This window comes from Apostichopus japonicus, chromosome 22, assembly GCF_037975245.1.
Source record: "Apostichopus japonicus isolate 1M-3 chromosome 22, ASM3797524v1, whole genome shotgun sequence".
Classification (NCBI taxonomy): domain Eukaryota; kingdom Metazoa; phylum Echinodermata; class Holothuroidea; order Aspidochirotida; family Stichopodidae; genus Apostichopus; species Apostichopus japonicus.
This window is the reverse complement of record NC_092582.1, coordinates 18,477,847-18,501,133: the sequence shown is the minus strand read 5'-3', so window position 1 is coordinate 18,501,133 and position 23,287 is coordinate 18,477,847. Positions and strand designations below refer to the sequence as shown.

At 37.6% G+C, this 23,287-nt stretch overlaps 2 protein-coding genes across 2 annotated transcripts; both read left to right on the top strand.

Moving 5' to 3' along the window:
* The first annotated feature begins 499 nt into the window (after positions 1-499).
* LOC139964298 (vacuolar protein sorting-associated protein 52 homolog) lies at positions 500-23,072 on the top strand. The gene is made up of 16 exons (XM_071965790.1): positions 500-693; positions 2,249-2,377; positions 7,355-7,498; positions 9,311-9,486; positions 10,566-10,716; positions 11,987-12,087; positions 12,609-12,741; positions 13,947-14,004; positions 14,605-14,738; positions 15,739-15,894; positions 16,531-16,649; positions 17,374-17,497; positions 18,300-18,503; positions 18,785-18,962; positions 20,013-20,131; positions 20,594-23,072. Exons 1-16 carry the CDS (start codon positions 685-687, stop codon positions 20,738-20,740), a joined length of 2,082 nt encoding a protein of 693 aa, XP_071821891.1. The 5' UTR covers positions 500-684; the 3' UTR covers positions 20,741-23,072.
* Positions 3,829-7,342, top strand: LOC139964046 (zinc finger protein 862-like). The gene is made up of 2 exons (XM_071965367.1): positions 3,829-5,749; positions 6,148-7,342. The coding sequence occupies exons 1-2, from the start codon at positions 4,309-4,311 to the stop codon at positions 6,507-6,509; spliced, it is 1,803 nt and encodes a 600-aa protein (XP_071821468.1). The 5' UTR covers positions 3,829-4,308; the 3' UTR covers positions 6,510-7,342.
* Positions 23,073-23,287: the final 215 nt, after the last annotated feature.

Sequence of the window (23,287 nt, the reverse complement as noted above, 5' to 3'; positions counted from 1 at the left end):
GCGTAAATCTCCCCTTTCTTGTTTTTTCTTTACTCTTTTAAAAAAAATATATATAAACTGGAAGTGTTCACAGTTTAGATTAGATTTTTTTTTATTCTATTGTTATTTTTCTAATAATAGACTTTTTTGAAAACTTTCTCTACATCTCAGACACTTTTAGACCAGTGAATACTATTCGCAATATCAATAGGGCAATGGCACCGCCAGTCCTATGGGGGAGGACACCATACGGGAGGGGATCAAATTGTTTTTGGGGGTGAGATGGGGTGGGTGGTTTCCTTGTTTGGGGGAGGGGTTTATCTCTGATATTGTGTCACTATATCAGTATAACCATTTGATAAGCCGCCCCACCGCTAACTAATCATTAACTGGATATCAGACTCAGTCTTATTATTATCCAACTCATGTTCCTAAGTTTTTAGTTTACACGTATGATATGTGCGTTGCACGCATTATTCCTCAAATTGACAATAGGCTACCGTATGTACAAGCGGTGCAATGTCACTATCAGCAGTGAATAATTATTAGACAGCTGAATAGAAGGACTACTGACACTGTAGAATGTTTATGTATTCCGTGTCATTATATTCGCAGAATTTGAGATTGTGTCGACGCCTAGATGAAGTATAGTTAATAGAAAGGTTTACCTCGTTTACCCCGTGTGATATTCAATTGAAACAACAAATGGCAGAGGTTCGTAGCCTAATTTGGGCCTATTTGGAAGAAGTTAGGTCTAGGCTAGACGGCATAGCCTGTATTCTAGGCCTAGGCTAAGCTTAAATTTATATTGCACTACAAGTAAGTAGGGTAGCATACAGGGCGGTAGTTCAATGTGGATATCAACCCTGAAAAGTGGTAGTTGACACTGTATTCCTAGTTTAGACCAAGCCCCAATCTACCTTTAAGGGAATCGTTGGCAAAGCAACACAATTTTTTCTAAGTACAGAGCCTAGGCCCTATACTGTGGCTCGCCTAATGTAGACCTAGGCTACATACAGTATCATACTCGAGTCATAGCACAATCTATACAATGTACAGTGTCAGTAGCAGTATCAATGGCACAATTAGTGAGAATAGCCAACCTTTCCGAAGGGCTCGTTTTCCAGCAAGAGTGCAAGACTATCCCATTTGACAAGATGTCAGTAGTTTGCAGAAATTTGTGTTTCTCACAAATGTTTACTGTAATACCTCTAAAAAGTAAGTCTCCCTCGGACTGTGATTCCAGCCAAATAATAATTATTTTCCACCAGTGACTGAGACTCAAGCCAGAAGAGTAAAAAAAACAGTAAACGCAGGGGGAAAAAACCACCAAAACAAACTTGAACCAATGCCCACTACATTTCTGGGCCAGCAAACAGTATCCTGGTCAGAAGATGTTTTCAAAAGGGTACACGTATGATGTATAACTTCTCAAAAATAAGAGCCACCTATACGAAAAATGATTTCTCGATCCACAGCGACTACAACTCATTAAGAAAGATAAAAGAATTTGCATTCTACTCTGAATCCAGTAAAAAAATTGCAGTAATCTCCACGTGAAAGTGCGGGATATTCTATTACTTCAATAATTGCTCCATATAACTACACATATCAAATTGACAAATCAAAAGTGGGCATCACCAAAATAAGTACAATAAGTCATTGTCGTTCGTAATATTTCTGTGGCACGATGTAAATACAGTCTAACACTTTTACTTCTAGCTAGGCAAGCATAGTAAAAGAATCAATTAGCCTAGGCTTATGTTAATCCAGCTTCTGAACTGTCACGGTAGATGCCCAGTACTGCCAAAGTTTACCAACTTACCGTGAAGTATTTTACAATGAATTTAATATCTCATCTGGGTTTGTCCTTCCCAAGAAGCATTATATGTTCCCCATACCTGAAGATATATCAAAATAGGAAATGGACCTGGTTAAAGAAATTTGCATAAATTCTAGCCAAAGTAGAATGTTGCTATAATATAGGAACCCTATATTGTATGTAATTAAAATAATATGTAAGTGTTTGCAAAATTAATGTTATTTTACTTCAAGTATTCATTCAAGTATCCATTCAAGTATTTTTTTCCCCATTCATATCATCAATTATCACATAAGAAGTTGAATTGGGAGTGCTATAATGTATCAGTTTTATCACAAGGAGGAAATTGGGCATTCTTTGGTTTACATATGTGACTTTGAAAATGTTTTAATTGTTTAGTGCTTAACGACCAATTGTTGCAATTTTTAATTCTTTTTGTATGTACAGACACTTGATGTTGTAGAGTTGAATCTTGGGATCTTAGATCTGACATCGGATGAGTTCATTCTCGACGAAGTCGATGTTCACATCCAAAGAAATCTGGAAGATGACGTTGTGAAATCCGCTCTTGAATCTGTAAGTGTTCCCCTCTGTTGCCTAGAGTTCAAATAATTAGCACTGCATGGTCGTATGAAGTCTATATATAGCAAAAACAGTTGAATAATGTCAACAAGTATGACTTTAAGGAATTGACACTTTCACTGTCTGTTTTTCTGTCTATAATTTTTTCTGTTTCTGTCTATAATTATTTTTAATTTCCTCAATGCTTAAATTTCTTTTTTTCGTAATGAATTAGGTTGTAAGGTTAAAGAGGTTCTGCAGGGTCCTTGCAGGCTTGAATTGTGCTGGGGAGAAACATTCAAAACAATATTAACTAAAATAATGTCTATGTGGACCACAAAAACTACACATTGTGCTTGCTTGACTGATATCCACTGGTATTTTTCAACACAAAAAACATTTGGGAATACTAATGAAATATCAGTTGAAATTTGAAGAAAACAACAGAACTCATATACACCCTTTTTAATTACGGTCGCCATGGTCGCATTGGCGACCAAAATTCTCGGCTGGCGATGAGAATTTCTGGAGAAATTAATGCTAGCTGCCAGCCCTATAAATACTGTGGCGACCAGTTTTTGCAACTGAAAATTTCACCAATGCTTTACAAAAATCTGAAATGTACTTACTGACTAAATGCACGTTGCTATAAAATTAATATTGAATGGATTTCCCGTTCCAAATTTTCGCAAAGTTCAAAGCAACAATAATTTCCTAAGACCGCTGTACACACATGTCGTAGTTGTCTACGTACCATACCATTGTAACATGCATCTAATTCCCATTGACATAAATCACAGATTATAAGTAGGTCATCGACATTCGAACTTGGCAACTTGCCCAAGTTCATCGCACCGTGGTAACGACACTACACATTGAACACGATGATACATTTTCTCGCCATCTGGATGCCTATAGTGTAAATTTTGGTGTAATATGCAAATTATTGTACTGCGCGGTTAAAACTTAACCTATTGCGACACAAATATTTTGGGAAGCTGTTGTAGAAGTTACTTTTGTATCAAATGTTAAGTACTGTAAGGTACTATAATTTATAAAAAGACGGTTTTCTTCAGGTGGTAAGGAAAAGGGATTTTCGGTGAACTGAATCTCTTTGTATAGTATTTGGATACTTAAAATGACAATGTACATGCAATTTCTATTTGTCTTTAAGTAAGCTCTACTTAGCATTTTTATCCTTTGTGGATCTTTATTGGAATAAATACGAAATGTATTGTTTTACGCCAGTATTTAACGGTAAGCATTTTTTAAATTGTTGTATGTGTTTATACGTATTAATTAATACGATTCTGTGCGCATAAACGTGTCCAGTTATACGTGAGCGGTACTGTAGCTATCGTTTATGTTACGGTATTGTCCCATACATGTGTGTACACACGGGCCTTATGTTGCCACGACTATCAAAGCGCGGGAATTAGAACTTAATCGTACCATAATTAAGGCCTGTGTGTACACACATGTATGGGACAATACCGTAACGTAAACGATAGCTACAGTACAGCTACATGACAAGAATTAGTTCATTAGCCATATGTTGCATTTTTCAGCTCTCTTGACTTCAACTTAGTGAAACTTTATCTCTTCTGCAAACAGACTGATTAGTTTGGAAGAGTTGATTTGATCGCACCTTGACATTCTACCTTGATCTGATAGTGATTTGGCTACTAGTTGTGTGAAGAGTTGCATAATAGGCAGCTCAACTGAGGTGTGAAAAGATGAGAAAAAGATGGGAAAAACCTGCCGTTCAGTACAAACGGCAGGTTTTTCGATGCAACCTAAAGCTAATGTACAATTTCGTGGCATGTATAATTTATAGCACAACTTAAGTCATTTGAAGTTCGGGTATAGCGGTATAGTGCGGTTTTAAAACTAGAGTCACTCACTTTGCCTTTCTTCACTGGATTAATTTAGACGTAGTTCATAAAATGTCTCGGCAACTTTCTTTAGCGAATTGTTTGGGAAAAAAGAGAAAAGTAGACGATGAGGGGCTCTCAAGTTCGTCGTCTGAATGTGCTAAGGATTCTGAGGAAATAGAAACTTTCCCAAGTACGTCAAGCAAGACAAAACCACTTCAAGCAAACAAAGGTAAAAAGGTGGCAAGGAAGTTTAACGAAAGTTGGTTAAAAGACTTTCCATGGGTGAAATACATGAAAGAATCTGGACAGATGTTTTGTAGTGTTTGTGAGAAGTACCCTCATCTGGCAGATAAAAAAACCAAACTTGTTCAAGGCACGGATATCCTTAAGAGAGAAACGCTTGTGCTTCATCCTAAATCCGAAGCTCATTTTAAATGTGAAGAGCACAAGAAAGTAGTCGAGAATCCTTGTCAGCAACCACTGGCGCGTGCAGCTCGCAGGATGCAAGCATCTAAGTATAAACATTTAACAGTACTTTTCAACACCTCATACTATGTTGTCAAGCAGAACTTAAGTTTTATGAGCTTCTCAGGTTTGTGTGGGTTGCAGGAAAAAAATGGTATTCCTGTCGAGGATCAGTATGTTCATAATCAAAAATGTGGGGAGTTTGTCGAGCATATTGCTGCTGTTCTACGGGATGAAACACAATCGAGCATGAATGCTGATTCATCGACACGGGCCCGGCCTTTCTCCATCATTTGCGATAGTTCCACCGACAGGGCCATGCTTGAGAACTGTAACATTTACGTCAAATTCACCGACAAAGATTCCCCAAAGACAATGTTATGGAAGGTTATCCCATTGGAACAAGCAAATGCAGATGGGTATTTCGCAAAAATTAAAGAAAGTTTTGGCATTGAAAACTGGGACGAAATGAAAGATTCCATTTTAGCTTTAGGGGCAGATGGGGCAAGTGTTATAAGTGGCTGTGAGGGAGGGTTGTTTGGCAAGATAAAGCAAGAAATCCCAAAGGTGATTTATGTTCATTGTAGTGCACATCGACTACAGCTCGCACTGCAAGATGCTTGGAAGAAGATACCGTACATGTCGACTTTTGACACAACCATTTGCAGCATTTATGCATTGTACCATAGATCGCCCAAGAAAACAACTCAGCTTGAAGAAATAGCCGCCATTTGTAACCAGACAGTCAATAAATTCCTCACTATTCACGCGGTTCGATGGGTGGCCAGTAAGCACAGAGCTACCAAAGCATTGGTCAAAAACTTGAAGCCAACTATCTTACATCTCCAAAACATGGGGGCAGCGGACACAACAGATGCGGCAACTGCACGAGGGCTGCTTAAAACCATATCATCATACAAATTTGTTTCCTTTCTACATTTTGTAACTGACTATTTAAACCCCCTGGAGCAATTGTCTGTTACTCTTCAGAAGGACACCATAGTCGCGGCACAACTACCCCACGTCATAAATTCAACCATCATCAGCTTGGATTTATAACTTGAAAGAAAGTCCGAAGTCGGGAAGTTTTTCCGAAATGTTTTTCAAAGAAGTTGGAGAGACAAATTTGTACCATGGTATTGTTTTGAGCGGCATTGGGGCGAAAGATTGCTTCGTCGAGCATTCTCAAAAACTTGTAGCAGAAACGAAAACTGCCATACAAAAGCGCCTAGTAGAGGACGAAGATACAACAATGCGCGCTTGCAGAATTTTCGACCCACGTACATGGAGCAAGTCCAGTGACAAACTAGCCCTCATCAACCAACTTGTCCATAGATTCGAACGCTTTCTACCCCTCGACGCAGCAAATGCAATACTCAAAGCTCACCAAGAATGGAACTCAATTGAAGCGCACATAACCTCACTACAAATTAAAAAATATATATTCAGAGGTACATGATTACATCGTTGCCAGCGACACTGAATACCCTGTTATGCACAGTCTCCTCAACTTGATGGTTTCTTTACCCATTTCCTCTGCTTGCTGTGAAAGGGGATTCTCGGCAGTCACTAGAATCAAAAGTGTCTACAGAACCTCACTCCTTCCCAAAACTCTGGACAATTTAATGCAAATAACTGTCAATGGCCCCCCACTTGCAGATTTTGATCCGATTCCTGCAATAGAACACTGGTACTGGGAAAACAATGGTCGAAAACATGTTCATGGACATCGAGTACCTGCACGCAAAAGTCGCAAAACAGAAACAGAAAATGCCGCAGAAGAAAGTAACAGTGGAGAAAAGTAATAACTATGTCATGGATCTATTTATTGAGACTATACAGAACTTATCAGTTTGCCCGTTTTTACAATCAATTCATGCTAGGCACGCATGCTGTTAACTTTATATACTAGTTAAAACTACAACTTACTGTTGTAGGCGTGGCTTTCGTATTTTGCACTGACATCTTTGAGAGTTTGAACTCAGAAAATTACATTGTTTGGCAGTACGCCAGCCAGTCAGGGCCTGTACATGTGTTAACGTTATTAAATTTAGTTGTGTTTACGTTTATAAATTGTTTGACTGATATTTGTGTACAGACGGTCGGGACCTAGTATTTATACATTACGACCCTTTTTGAATTTGGGAATAACTTTAAAGTCAGGACTTGCAAATCTGAACAGGTAAGACATTTTTCACCGTTCCATTATGTTAGAAAATAATATACATTAGCCTATGTCATTATTTTAAAATCAAAATGTACTACTAGCCACTGTCATCAGTATAACTACTAGCTTTCAAGTTCAACGTTAGTGTAGTAAGTACTGACAGTAGTGCTACTCGATGTTGAGCCTAAGCCTAGTGTTTTTTGTACTAATATTTAGCATATCAAAGTGGCGATCACATTTTCATTTTGGGCGACCAGAACTTGGGAAAAATAAAGATCTAGTCGCCACAGGATTTTCCTCCTGGCGACCTCATTCACTGGGGAATTAAAAAGGGTTGCTCATATATCGGTTTCTACCTTCTTTCAGTTCAAGATGAACTTTTCCATGAACATTAATAACTCACCCTCTTCGTTTTGTGCTTTTTGCTGATACTCTGGGAGTAGTTTACCGTATTGCATTTTTTAGAATTTTTTATCTTTGTAGGGTGTAGATCTCCGCGAGTATGCCAAGCAGATTGAGAAAGAATTGGAAGGCGTGGAGAATGCTTCTATTCAGGACTACATTAAAGAGAGTCAGAACATCGCTAGCCTCCACAACCAAATCACTGCCTGTGATGGCATCTTGGAGGTAAGCTGAAATTTGAAATATTGAAAGATAAAAAATGATAAAGGAATCATGATTGAAATTGTTGCTGTTTCTTTTGCTTTCAGTGCAATTGATAACGATTACAATGAGGGATTCATGTAGTGTTCACATTTTGTGTAGCGGATTCAAAGGTGCTGAATTTTCTCTCATAACATACTACATACGGTTCTTGTGTACAAAGACTGCATAAATACATCTTTCCGCTAGTAAAATATCAACTCGATCACTTTGCATAGTGTAGCATTTCGGCGATGGTGTGCTGGATATATTATACCCTGTTACAACAAGCAGTACATGAAAGTACATTTAAATATCTGGTATAAAAACAATATCTTGAGTGTTGGATGCAAGATACTAAAAAAAAAGAAATAAAGGAAATTATTAAATACCAACAAGGGTGCTGGAAAGAGATGAATTTTGCTTGCATATATGACGTCATGACCCAATGATGGTCTAGAGATAACAGTATGTAAACAGATTTTCTTTGGTTTTGCCACTACTAAACAAGTGTGGCGGTCATTTCATTTGGTATGTTGTTAGCTCCAAGGTACAAAATGATAGTCGTAGAAAATGGACATCTTAGCCAGTCCCCACCGACGACTCTCTTATCGCTGAAAATTGACAATTGCTCGGTGAAAATCACCATAAAATGTTAACGTTAGTAACATGCATAGATCTGCGCATAGTAATACGCGTAGATCTGTGCTATGATTACAACAGAGTGGTCTAGCACAAGTGTTCTCAGCATTCGTAGAGCAGTGGAGCCGCTTGTGCTGGTTTCTTCCAAATTTAAGATCAATGAATGCTGGCAGAAAGGACAGTTTAGTCAACTTTTGTGCCACCATAGTGGTTGTATAACGCATTCATACTGGATATTCCTCACACATGTTGGTAAAGAGAGAAACACAGATATTGTAAATTCCTTTTTAAAGGTAGAACCTGAATGAAAACAGATAGTTTTAATTGTTATTTGTTAGAGCTTCATTTTGTGATCGGTTTTGAATTTGTTTTGCTTTGAACCAACCTTGTAACATTTACACCTATTTGTAAGCACCCAAACTAAAAGATTGATGTGGTAACAAGTTACGACACAAACAATCAGCTTATTCCTAATTATTGCATTATTGATGGTTGAGTCGATTATTGTTTGTCGCAAAAGTTTCAAGTACTGTCTTGTTTTTTGTCTATAAGCCTACGAAACTCATGCCATATTTCATGATTTTCATCTTTCCCAATTTTGGCAGAGTAAAAGCCCTGGGATTCAAAACTGTTTGGCTTTCACCTTCATCAACTTGGCGACCCTCCATAGGGAAATGTTGTGGCTTAGGGATGGGTCCAATAGGAATGATGCATCCCCCCTCCCCCTCCCCCCCTCCCCCTCCCCTTGTTGAGAAATGTTTAAATACATTATCAAAGGGGATGTGCTAAGTTATGATGTTATCTTGTGAAAATTTGTTCAACATTTGTTTGACTCTTTCCCAACATTATTAGCAATTTCTTTTTCTTCCAAATTTTCTTGGCAACCCTCCTCCACTTTGAAAACTGGGGTACTAAAGGAACAAACTGTATGTTAGTTCAGGTGACTTATATATATATATAAATCCTTTAATAATGCAGTACTATCCTCCACCGTATGGTAGCCTATTCCACCCCAAATGCAACTTTATAAATAGAGAATTTAAAAAAAAAGGATAGGAAATGAGAGGCTAAGTCGGCTTTAAGAGGAACAAGCAATAGTTTATCTCGTAACTTCATCTTTCTCTTGTATTCCCCTTGTTCCTCTTTCTTTATCAGAGGATGGAACAGATGCTGAGTGGCTTTCAGTCTGATCTGGGTAGTTTGAGCGCCGAGATTCAGACGCTCCAGAAACAGTCGATTGGGATGAATATCAAACTACAGAATAGACAGGCTGTAAGAGGCGAATTAAGTCAATTCGTAGATGAGATGGCCGTCCCAGAATCTATGATCAAGTAAGTATAATTTCCCTTCAGAGAACAACTTTTTTCCTTTGCTTGAACTGAATCTGGGCCTGAAGACTTCAAGACCAAGCTCACTTGTTCACATGCGTATCGGTCAACGGTTCCGATGCCGATGTATCCAAAAGTTGTTTACATTTTTTCCCGAGCATTATTTGGTTATTTATTTACCTGACATTGACAAATTTTTCATGTGTATTTTTATGGACATAATGTAGTCTGTCACTCACGACTGTTAGGATTCTAAGTACTTTCAATCGTTTCGGCTTTACAATGCTCACTGGTATCATCAGACTCACAATAGTATTAAATATGAAGGAAATATTAATTTTCAATACTCTTTTAGTGATGATAATTCAAGCGTTTGCCGTAGCTGCAACTCACTTCTGAAGGAACCTAATGGTTTGCCCAGCGATGAATGAAAAGTTTTGTCATTTTAGCTGGAAACGTATCATTTAGTTCTTTTTCATCTGTCTACTAATACTACTTTTACACAAGGGGATCACCAGCTTTTCAGACGGTGCTGTCTCATTGGTCCTTATATTCCTGATCTGTACTGTTTACATATCTCCGAATCTGAGTAACACGATCCTGTGCTCACCAACATGCGAACACGACGATTGAATTTGCATCCAGACAAGCTGGTTGATTGACTAGTTCAAAGTTCCCCTTGTACAGTATAGTCGAATGAACTAACAAATGAGCAAATTTTTTTTTAGAAAACACAAGTTATGAAATGCTTAAAACAATTAGTTGGAAAAAATGTTTCAACAGATTTCTTGTTCAATAATGCCGAACAGAATTGTATCTACTACTAGTGATCAACTCATCATGTTACCGTTATAATCTGCAGTCAGAGACCGCAGCTTGTCAGCTTGAGTTTCATGGAATTAGATTGGACCGATGTGACAGTTGCCTGTGGCATGCCCAGAGAGCTCCATTATTTAAATCTCTTTGTTACATCGGTTGGAACAAAATTATGGAATCGGTTGACAAATATATCCTTAAGCTCAAGATTTACTTTATTCCTGAAAAGATTTGTAAGTTTTATTCACCCTTCGTCTCATATACAGCCATATACTCGACACGCCAGTTACGGAAAGATTCTTCTTGGAGCAACTGCACGAGCTGAATCATAAAATCTCGTTTGTTAAGGAGCAGTCATTCAAAGAAGCTTTGTCTTGCCGTGATGTGGTTGACGTCTTAGAAAACTTGAAACTGAAGGTAACTGTAATCTATTAACCTGTATCGTTCTCGTGTATGTAAGTCTTTGCTTGGTATATTGTTGAAACATTGTACAATAAAAGCTATTCAGTGTGACACTTAAAAAGACATAGGACAAGAGTTATATTTTTATCTGCAAAGTTTGCGTTTAGGAATACCCAATGTCGACGTTTTGTTCTGGATTATGTCTATTTGTCGACAACAGATAATTGCTGGAAAAAAGTATTAAATTCTTCAAGAAAATAGGATCCAAGATTAAGAGAGTCTGTGATGTTCATTTTGACCATTGGTATTGATCAACCAATAGTGGATGGTATCAATATTTTACCCATTGATCGATTGATTGATACATATTCATGAATTAATGGAAAATATATTCATCTCCAAGTTGACCACCTCAGCTACAGTAGTCATAGGATGTTCCAGTCACTGATGTATCTTTATAACTAATTTGCAAGCCGATGGTATCAGTGATAGTATCAGTGGTGAAGCTTGGATTTCTTAAAGAAGCGGAATGTCCGTATGTACCAAATGTACTACCAAAAATGGTAGTGCATATGAAAAACCAGCAATTAAAAGTGAAGAATGCCAACTGGAATGCAAGCTAAATTTCTCCAAGTCGTGTACCTTGGTTTGAGTGACAATTGCATTTGCCACTTGCAGGGGGTAGGAGCCCCCTACTTTTTTCCAAAATAGCAGATGTGCCCTACTGGCAAATAGAATGTGCCCCTTTGATGAAGAACTGTCTTTTGGATATCTTAAGCCTTTGTCAATTTAAATATTTTATTTTAATTATTTTTAGTCTGTACATGCAATATGTAAAATGGCATCCCATATCTTTTTGTAGCATGGTTAACAATAAACAAACTCAATAAAATAGTATTGATAGCATACTAACACATATATATTTAAGTGATATGGCCGGTGTGTATCGGTTTATAGTATAACGAGTGGTGGTTGTGGAATGACAAAGTGCCCCTTTGATGTTGTGCCCCCCCCCACTATTTTGAAGCTTCCTACTCTCCTAGCCACTTGCTTACATTGTCAAAAGTATCTTAGAAGAGAGAGGGGCCTGTATGCACCACCTCTGCTGTACTATGGCGAAAGGACAGAATGACCTGAAGCCATGCGGTCAAGCATAGAGTCAGCATGGGCTTTTTCATTGATAGTTATCTGTTGTTATGAACTAACAAGAATATGCATCAGACTGGTATTAAAACATTTGTGATAGCATGACTTTCCATCACACTCTTTTCATTGTTAATTTCAGGCGATTGGAAAAATACGAGAATTTTTACTTCAGAAAATAAATCAGATGAAGAAGCCTATGGCTAACTATCAAGTTCAACAGAATGCTCTGCTGAAAGCAAGGTAAGATAGTATGCATTAACTACACCATGTGTAAATGCACTAAGAATCTCCAACCTCTATCCAAAAAAAATGTTTGGCTTTGGAAAATGGTAAACATTATTCTTATATCTGTTTGGGTAGGTATCAAAAACTGGATCTAGAAAATAATTCTTGCACTTGATATTGGATTTTATGATGGCTTATGATTTTATGATGGCTCAAAAGTGCCTTTAAAAATAACTGATTTGGCAAATCTGTTGTTTTTGAGAAACATATTTTGGCTGAGATGTAATATATATTTGGGTTTTGGTAGGATTTTTGACAATCTTGTACAACCATATTTCACCTGTAAAAATAAAGGAAAAATAAAGTGCCTAAAAACACATCACCTGCTCCACTTTAGTCCACTTAAGTGAAACCAGGAATGATGAAACACTGAATGAGAAAATGTCTAGACCGAAGTACTCTTGTTTTTTTGCTGTTAGATGGGCTTCTTTTGGTTTAGTTTATTTTCAAACATTTGTTTTCACCGTACTCTGCAGGTTCTTTTATGAATTTCTTCTTGCCAACGAGCGCCACGTTGCTAAGGAGGTACGGGATGAGTATGTGGACACCATGAGTAAAGTCAACTACTCTTACTTCAAGGGATATATCTCAAGACTCATGAAGCTGCAGGTAAGATATTCCTTTAATAATCTCTTCTCTTTATTGTGTTATGATATTGATAGCAAAGAATTAGTAACCAATAGTATTCAGACAGACCCTTAAATTAACACATGATATTCTCTAAGATGTGATGTCTTGGAGGCATTGTAAGCTGAATTAAATGTGTAAATCTCTTTTTTAGCAAGTTGATGTATGTGCTGAGTGAATCAGCTAGCTGCAACTCAGTGTGTGTGTTCCAGGGCATGTGTGTGTGGTTGTACATGTGTTTAATACCAAATTCTTAGTGAGAAGTAGACACAGTACACAGTGTAGATCAATCATCTACCTTCAACCAGGATCATATTCAGTTTTTATTCCCACTCAAAGGGACAAGTGATGCTTCATTTAACATAACATGGATCACATCGTGACAGTCTCAGTGTAAGGAAACTGGGGTTGAAAGTGGATCAAGTTGCTAGGTTTCTTGTGCCAATATTATCTTGAGTGCCTTGTCACTCTAGTCTAGGTAAGTATCAATGGTTTAAGTAATGTCTTTGTCACATTCATTCAGGTAGTCATGGTAACAAGCTGGACCACCTAGATATATGAAAGGGAGGATTTTGTGTGTTGCAGTATCAGATGAACTTCTACTGTGTGTGTGTAGCCTAACCTAGGCCTATACATTACCCAGCAGTACTGCAACAACAAGTGAAACACATTGGGGGAGGTTACTTTGACGCATGAGGCATTGTGAGGCCTTAAATGGGGTTGCGGTAGAATAAATGTTGTTTCAAAACATAACTGAGCAATTTTGCATTTGTTGTGATTATTTAATCCACATTCTTTTTGCATACATGTAGAAATACTTTTTGTTCAGACAGGTCTGAGTAGAATTCAGGGGATAAGGAGCTTATAATGTTTTTCTAGTCACAAGATAAGGACAGTAAAACTGGTTTCACCTCCCAGGACATCTGTGAAATCACTCACAGAAAAAATGTCACCTCCCTGACAAAAGCCTTATACCCTGAGGTATTTTTGGGAGTTGTGATCACAAAAATATTTGTCATATAAGCAAAAGATGATGATTGGGTGATCTTTCCCTTTGACAAGACTAATTAAGTAGAGATAGAGAAATTGTAACACAAATGAATTCAACACAAGTTATCCAGGGTCACGTTTATAATTCTTAAATTGAAAAAAAAAAAAAAAAAAATTAATAATTTTTCTTTTCGCAGTATGATGAAGTGGCAGACAAAGATGACCTAATGGGCGTCGAAGATACAGCCAGAAGAGGTAAGACAATCCAACTTTGACAAAAAACACTGCATATTAGCTTTGTTTCAGTTTGGTGATACAATGCTTGACCAGTACTAAGAAAAGGTACCCGGAATATAATTTGTTGTTTTAAGGACCACAGAAGTTACTGTCGGCAAATATGATTTTAAGCAAGAGGATTTGCAAATGAAACAATTTACAGACCTGTAATAAAGTATGTGGGTCACAAACTTTTTTTTGTATCGGATAAAAACGATTGATATTCATAAGTCTACAATGCAAAGGAACCAAGTGATTGTAACAATGTGTTTCTCTTAGTTTGGGTCAGTGGTGGTGTCCAGTTGTGCATGAATATTAATCATTGAAAATCATATTGAAAATCATCAACAAAAAAAGTAAGAATCTTAACAAAATGTTATCATAGATAACAAAGAAATTGTGGGTATTATTATGATATCATTACAGACCAATTGGTTCTTTCATTTATGAGAACGTTAGCAACTTTGTACGACTTCTTCGCAGATGGTGTTTCAAACTATGTATGATAAATTGTGTAGGTATACTTAATACTGTTAATTAATTACAACTTTTCTTTTGTTTTTGTACCATTATTGCCAGGGCTCTTTTCCAGTAAACCGTCCCTGAAGAACAGGTCAACTGTCTTTACAATGGGCAACAGAGGTGACGTCCTCACTCAACATTTGGAGTCATCCATTATCATTCCACATGCTGCCCAAAAGGAAGAAACAAAGGTGAGACGAAAAATATGCTAGTTTGAATCTTACTAAGAGAGACAGTTGAAGGTGTGAGATGGACAATGATTGATGATATAGTGATTTAAGTGTTACATTGAGAAAACTAAATCTGTTCTTTTTCGGGGGGTGAGAATCTTTTTTGGTGGGGGTGAGAATCTTTTTTCTGGGGGGATGGGGTAAGGGTTGTCAGCAGGTAAGAGGTGGGAGGTTGGTAACACTGACAGGAGTTAAGGGCAAAATACAGTGTATGTCATGGGTGGGAACAACATTGATCTGGCAGACCAGAATGAAATGTTGTACCTAATCCACACTACTTTAAGGATGTACATACTCCTGTGACATCAAATAGAAATATGAGATGTAATGGGATACATAAGATCAGACTTGTTGTCAGGCGCATAGCCAAGGGGTGGGGGGGGGCAAAGGGGGCGACCACTCCCCCCTTGTGCATATTTTTTGGTCCTTTTTTATGACATTGCTAGTAATTTGAAAATAGAAAATGCTTAGATGCAACTTTCAAGGCCTGGGAAGTGCCATTTCCAGCGATCTGGGAGGCATTTTGGGCCAAAATTTTCTTGAGCGCTTTGCGCCGACCCATGGTGGCGCTACGCTTAGATAGTTTGCCTAATGCCTCGCCCCTCCGCAAATTCCTCACTACGCGCCTGCTTGTTGTCTGTCTGTTTGGTTCAAATATCATATCACAAAATAGGAGCTTTATGGACTTTCTTCAATGTATACATATATCATGTCTGCCCTCACTATGATTCCGCAGGCCGCCGTAATAGTGTTTCAAGTCTTCTTGTGGGGCCACTGAAAATTTGTTGCGACTCTGCACACTGCAAGTGATGAGAGAGTAGACATTGCTAAATAAATTCGGAAGGGCTTTAGGAAATTGCTTTTGTATGTCTGTTAGCATTGTCATGCCATCTCGGGATATGTTTTTATTTGAGTTAATCTCGCCTCAACAAACTCTTTTTAACTCGTTCTGCTCCTCCAGCACACTTTTGAGAGTCTGTTCCGTAGTCAGCATTATGCGTTACTGGACAACAGCTGTCGTGAATATCTCTTTGTCTGTGACTTCTTCATGGTCAGTCTCAATAATGCTCAAGACCTCTTCAATGCTGTTCTGGGCAAAACACTGTCTTTATTTATGGTGAGTTATACATCTTTCACGTCGATTGGAAATGTGTATTATTTCTGTTTTAAAGTTAGTTTGATTGGTTAGAGCCGATTTGGGAAAAATCTCTGGATTTTCAAGCTATTGTCACTGGTTATGCAAAGCTATGCTTGTGGACATTTAAAGCCATTACTTCTTGACCTTGCAAAGCCATTTCTCTCGGGTTTGTAGATGCCATTACATTTGGGCTTTGAAGCCATTGCCTCAGGCCTGTCACAGCTATTGACGCTGGGCTGGAAAAATTATTGCTTCTGGACTTCAAAGCTATGGCTCCTGGCCTTTCAAAAAACTATTGCCCTGAACATTGAATACTACTGCCCATGGCATTCGAAACAGCTGTTCCTGTCCTGTAAAAGCTATGGTCCTCTGTCCTGTAAAAGCTATGGTCCTTGTCCCATTAAAGCCATTGTTCTTAGCTTGTTGCCCTCCTATGTCAACAAAATTCTTTTGCTACCTAAGAGTTTTTCTGCGACTGGAACATTTGTTTTTCTGAATTTAAACATGTCCAAATTTGAAAGACTTTATCACTGTTCTTGGTCATAGTTCTTACACTGTTCCATGTTGTATTTCTTGTAGTATTTACGTATATGTCCTGAAATTTCAATTCCACAGAAACACATGGAAGTTTACACACACGAGTGCTACGATGCAATTGCCATATTTCTTTGTATTCACATCATTCTGAGATTCCGAACCATCATGAGCGACAGAACAGTGCCGGCATTGGACAAGTGAGTACAGGACTCCATCAGAGCAAAGTCTGAAATGTTGCATCAAATCATGATTTTGACATGGATGAAAATATCGTTGCGGTGTGAAATTGATTTTCGGCAGGTCTTGAAATTCATGCCAAATTCTTCCTAAGTTTTAGTACATTTCATTGACTGTATGTAGAAAACTGGCACTTGTTCATTTGGAAAATAGAATCTTCTTTATTATCATTGTCATTGCTGCTTGTACTGCAGGCTGTCTGATCAACATTACTGATGGACTTACAAACTGATATGCTGGGTGATTGACTATTTTTCATGGTTTTCACTTTCGAAAAATTATGCTTTTACAAAACACAAATTCCATAATTTAATACTTAAACAGTTAGCTTGACTTGGGAAACATTTTCGAACGAAATTGTAAATACTATGGGTGATCAACTCATGGTACCATTATGATCTGCAGCCATCAACTGCAGCGTGTCAAGTTTCGCAAAACTAGATAAGACATAACCATCTGTTTATTTATGGCATGGTTGGAGACCCCCCCCCATCCCATTGGAAAGCCATCCGACGTGTAGTGTAAGTTAAGAGCCATTTGGCTTCTCCAATAGGCACATGGTGGCTGCTTGGCGTCGTAAATCAACTGTCTTACAGGCCAATACTTTTATTATACACTACTTCGCTTTACTGGATCCAATGCAGCATCCTGTGTAACAGTATGGCATATGTATTTCTTTGACAGATACTGGGATACGTTGTTGGAAATGCTGTTTCCTCGCTTCCAGTACATCTTAGAATTAAACATTGTGAGCATAAAGGACACAGACCCACAGAAGCTGGGCCACATTGATATTAGTCCTCATTACGTAAGTTATGTTATTATCAAACCCATCTCATATGTAAACGGATCATGGCATTTGTAAACTTATTGATATTCTTGTTGATCATAGACCATTAGTAGTTGAAAATTTTATCAAGTTCATGAGGGCTAATTTGGAAAGTGAATGATATTTGCTTGATAGTTGTCAAAAAAAGATATTAAAACCACACAGAAAATGTTTTATGTTTGCCCAGTGTAGCAGTGACACAGGAAATAGAGTCCCTTATGTATGGAAGTAGCCATACATATGTAGTGATGTGCACAGGATTTTGAAGTTTCTGGGGGTGGGGGGGGGAGGAAAAGAGACCAAATTTCAGATCCTGATTTGCCTTTTTAGGTGCATGAACCTTTATAGATCGGATATTAGTGGATTGAAAAGATCATGAATGAGGGGTGTAGCTGGGGTGTTGTTGAATGAGACTACCATGTAATCGAGTATGGGGGGGGGATGTGTGCGCCACTAGGAAAAGTTTAAATGTCGGGTGGTGATTTCTGAATTTGACAAATATTCCCAGACTGAATATTTTTCTCCACAACTGAGGATGGAGGTTGCCTCCCCTCTTCTGGCATGCCACTGTACATTTGTTTCATAATATGCAAACATACCATTTGAACATAGTTAGCATGCAGTCAACTCAAGGAACAGTCAAGCCTGAAACCTGTTAACCATTATAGTGTGTTATTAAAGTGTTAGTTGTGTTGACATTTCCTGATTTAAGAACAAAGATGTTCTCTCTTATTGTTTTGTTGTATAGGTGACAATCAATATTACTTTTTTCCTATTATAGATTACAAGAAGATATGCAGAGTTCTCCGGAGCCCTCGTCAGCATCAATGAATCATTCCCAGACGAGAGACTAGATAGGCTTTTATCCAAGCTGCAATCAGAGGTTGAAAACTTCATCCTTCGAATGGCTGCAGAGTTTCCAGCTCGGAAGGAACAGCTGATCTTCCTCATTAATAACTACGATATGATGCTCGGTGTCATCTCAGTAAGAAAATTGCTTCTTTTCAGTTTCATTTAACTGGTCCATCGTGTTCAGAAAGTGTCTTCATAGTGTGCTCAATATGGGCCAGCAATGTTTTGTTCTTAACTTTTCATTATTTCAACATTTAATTATTATTAGAACTGAAAGATATTTCGTAAGTTATTGACCTACTTCGTTGAAAGCACGAGATCGACTCTGAGAACTGTTTTAATCCCTGCTCGACATCCTGATCGTTGTTCATCTTGATCGTTATGCATTGATATATGTGATGTTTCATGTTACAGGAGAGAGCATCGGAAGAATCCAGAGAGGCAGGCAGTTTTAGAAGTCTTTTGGGAGCAAGGACGCAGGAGTACATCGAGGAGGTACTCAGCCCGTATTTCGGCTCGTTGATGACGTTCGTGAAGGACGCTGAGAGCAGGATTGAACGAGGACAAGCAGACAGCATGAAAACACAAGATAGTAAGAACTTTACTTAAACCATATGATGCACTTTGTGTTGTAGGTTGTTTCATTCTGACGGAGCTGCTTAGTTACGTGCAGTATGGTGTGACCATGAATGTAACCCAAGAGATATATATCATAATTATATATTATATTATTATATATATCTTTATATATATATCTTTATATATATATTTATATATATATATATATATATATATATATATATACATGTATTATATATATATATTTATATAAATTTATATAGATAGATATATATATATATATGTATATATAGATATATTATGATATAATATAATTATATATTTATATATATAAATATATATATATACATATATATATATATATATATATATATATATATATATATATATATACATGGTCCATGACGTGCACAGGATTTGGGGCGTTGGGGGTGGGGTGTCATGGATTTCTTAATGCCCCTGGTCTGATAAAGGTCATGAATGTTTATGGAAGGAAGGATTTTATAGAGGGGCGTGGTCCTGAGTAGTTTAATTTGAATGGTGCGTTCAGAGGCATATTTAGACTATCTATAACTTAGACCTTAATGCAAGGTTGCGCTAAAAAATATGCTGGTATTTGGTTTGAGGTTGAGGAGGATGTTGGGGGGTGGGTGTAGGTCTGGAAGAACACCCTTAGGGGTGATGCAATTCCCCTCCCCCCATCCTATGCGCGCTGCACTGTAGATGTTTACAACAATTTGGGTAATTAACTTTTGGGTTATTAATTTTAACTCAATATGGTTTAACGCAATATCGAAAGTTTTTTTATCACTTGCTTTGTGGTTCAAATGAAAAGTCCTCCAGATTTAGCACCACTGAAAGGCAGAAGTCGTAACTCAGGTTGGCACAAAATGTATCTTGCTGCTCACAGTATGAAAGTTTGTACCAAAAAGAAGGCTGTGTAAAATTAGTTCATGGGCTACAAGCCTGGTGTAGCTTGGAGAGGGAACTTTTCAAATCAACTTATCTATCAAACTTCAAGATTCTAAGGTAATACTATCTGCTGTTTTTTTTCTTGATACAGAGAGAGTTGAACAAATTGTACAACATTTTGCCTCCACTTGGAAACGTGCAATTGAGAGTATAAACCAGGAGGTGATGCGATCCTTTACCAACTTCAAAAATGGGACCTCAATATTACAGGTAAATTATGCCTTTCATTTATTGTTAACAGAACATTGTAATAGAACAATAGAACATCATGGTTATACAATATATTACAAACACATAGATCAAAGATCCAATAGGTAAAACTTACACTAGTTGTTATGTCCAGGGATGTGAAGCCATTACTTAAAGTAAGTTTGCCTGCTTCACTCAAAAACTTGGGTTAGGAATATGACATGTTGGTAAATACGCGGGTACGTTGGTACATACGTGGGTCACAAGTTGGTACACATGTGTTGGTACACACGTGGGTACACATGTGTACACACATGGGTACACATGTTGGTTCATACGTTGGTACATAAGTGGGTACACATGTTAGTCCCATGTTGGTACATAAGTGGGTACACATGTGTTGGTACATAAGTGGGTACACATGGTTTGTTAATGGACTAAAAGCAGTACACTGTATGAACATCTGTTTTTTTCTTTTCTCAGGGGGCACTGACCCAGCTGATCCAATATTATCACCGATTCCAGAAGATCCTCTCTGTTGCTCCTTTTAAGAACATGACGTACAAGGGTGACCTAATCAATATTCATCATCTCATGGTTGAAGTCAAGAAGCAAAAGGTGGCTTTTTAAGTCTTCTGGAGGCATCCAAACCTAAAAGAGAAGGATATTTAAATGATTTATTATACATGCTAGAGACTTAATATATTATAACAAATAGCCAAGAAGAATCTTACTCATTTTGATTTCTTGCTAGTGCAGGCTAGCCACTGTACTACAAATAATAATAATATTATACTGGCATATCAACTGATGAGAAAGTTACTTTCCATAAACCAACATACTTTGAATTTAACCACAAAAATGACCCGAAATGTTTGACTTGCAGTCTGATTAGTAGGTCCAGTAGTCAATGTATTATGGGGAAAATTTGTTTGGCTTATAAAACATTTTCTTTCAGCTACCATGAAGTGATAATATCTGGTTTCTACTGAAATTGCAGACTCAGAAAATTAATTTAACAATCTGCGATGGTCAGTCAAATAAAGTTTTAAGAGACTGCAATTTTTCGTAAGCATTTTTGTGAAATTAAAGGGTAAGAAAATGTAAATAAACAGTAGCATCTCTTCAATTATCTGCTTCTGAAAGTTGCCATGGTGCAATGGTGAGTTGAACAAATGCTTAGTAGTACTAACCAGAATGGAAAAATGCATTGTGGTTTCGATCATGTAAGATAAGCAGTTTTCTTCATGAATCTGACGTAATGTGTAGTGGTGTGGTTTCATGATATGACTTCAAATGACCTCCAACAAAAACGATAGGCTACTTGAACTCAATGTGGTACTTCTACACACTAAATAAGATGTCAGCCCAACCTATTGAGATATCGTGATTACAAGGTTTTCACAATTTGACCCCTGGTCACGTCAAATGACCTTTGCCCTCCACCAAAAACAACAGGCTTCTTTTGCACACCAAATATGAGGTCTGCCTATGATTCCCTTCTTGCGATATCGTTTTATGTGGTTTTGACCTTTGACCTCCACCAAAAACAAGAGACTTCTTGTACCTAATGTGGTACTTCTACACACTGAATATGAAGTCTGCCCATGCTTCCCATCTTGAGATATCGTGTTTACAAGGTTTTCACAACTTGACCCCTGGCGACCCCAAATGACCTTTGACCTCCACCAAAAACAATAGGCTTCTTGTGCTCAATATGGTACTCCTACACACTAAATATGAGGTCCTCCCCAAGCTTTTCTTCTTGAGATAACAGGTTTTCACACTTTAACCCCTCGTGAACTCTACAAAAACAATAGGCTCCATTGTACTCAATGTGGTACTACACACTAAATATGAAATTGGTCTGACCTTCCCTTCTTGAGATATCGTGTTTACAAGCTGGGTGTCACAAACGCATTCACACATACACGCACACGCACATACCCACACTTAATACCTCATGGGGAACACCTTGTAAGGAACAGCATTGAGCGTGAGGATACCTTAGGGGTAACAGTGAGGATGAAGATACCCTGTGAGGAACAATGGTGGCTAGCATACACATTAGTGTTTTAATTATTCCGTAATTAATTGGACAATTAATTAAATGAATGACACTTTTTAGGATCGTGTTGTATTGTGTGGTGTTGTTTAATCCTGATTTGCTGTAGCTCAACTGAGTTTACTAGAAAGGGTTTTAAGCTGTTCCATGAACAAAACATATAATGACGGTGGTGTAAAAAAAAAACTAATTAAGTTTAAGGTTACACTACATACCTTGCGTTGAATTACGGATCAGGGAGTGAGAACCATTACTTAGAATCAAGTCAAATACATGTGTAAAAAATTAGGAGCTACCAGGTAAGCTAGGATATATTGATCCCTCCAAGTCCATGAGATTTACCTTTTCTGTGTAGCCTGAAAGGAGATTACCTAATTACTATCACAAGCAACTGTATATTGTTGTATCATGTTTCTTGTGTTATTGTTACCATTCGCATTCTAGGACCTAAATATTATGTGAGTACCAGTGTAGCTTGTGGGGTATCAAACTTAAATGTGATCTAATATACCTTAATGCAACTAAGTTGCAGTCTAAAGTAGATGCTTACATTGCTAATAGAAGTTAAACAATAACTTTGACCCTGGTTTTATACTGGAATATGAAAATTCAACTATTGATGCTGTATTCTGGTCATGTTGTATGAGTGCCAGGATACATTGTGGGGTACAGACAGTGAAATTAAATTACAATTTGTCTCAAGAACTAAACAAGAACTTAATCCATCTACCTAGCAAACAATGGAAATTCCTTGATATAAATTCATCTAATTGACTGTGGTAATCTGTACAGTAAATTTATTATTCCCATTGTAAGGACTTAAGATTATATGAGTACCAGTGTAGCTTGTGGGGTACAGAACTTAAATGTGATATAAATATACCTTAATGTATCTAAGTGGCAGCCTATTGTAGATGCCTTCATTGCTATTAGAAGCCAACAATAACTTTAAGCTGGTTTTATACTGGAATATTAAAATTCACCTATTGATGCTGTATTCTGGTCATGTTATATGAGTGCCAGGATACATTGTGGGGTACAGACAGTGAAATAAAATTACAGTTTGTCTCTCTAGAACTTAAACTATTGCCCTAGCAAACAATGGAAATTCC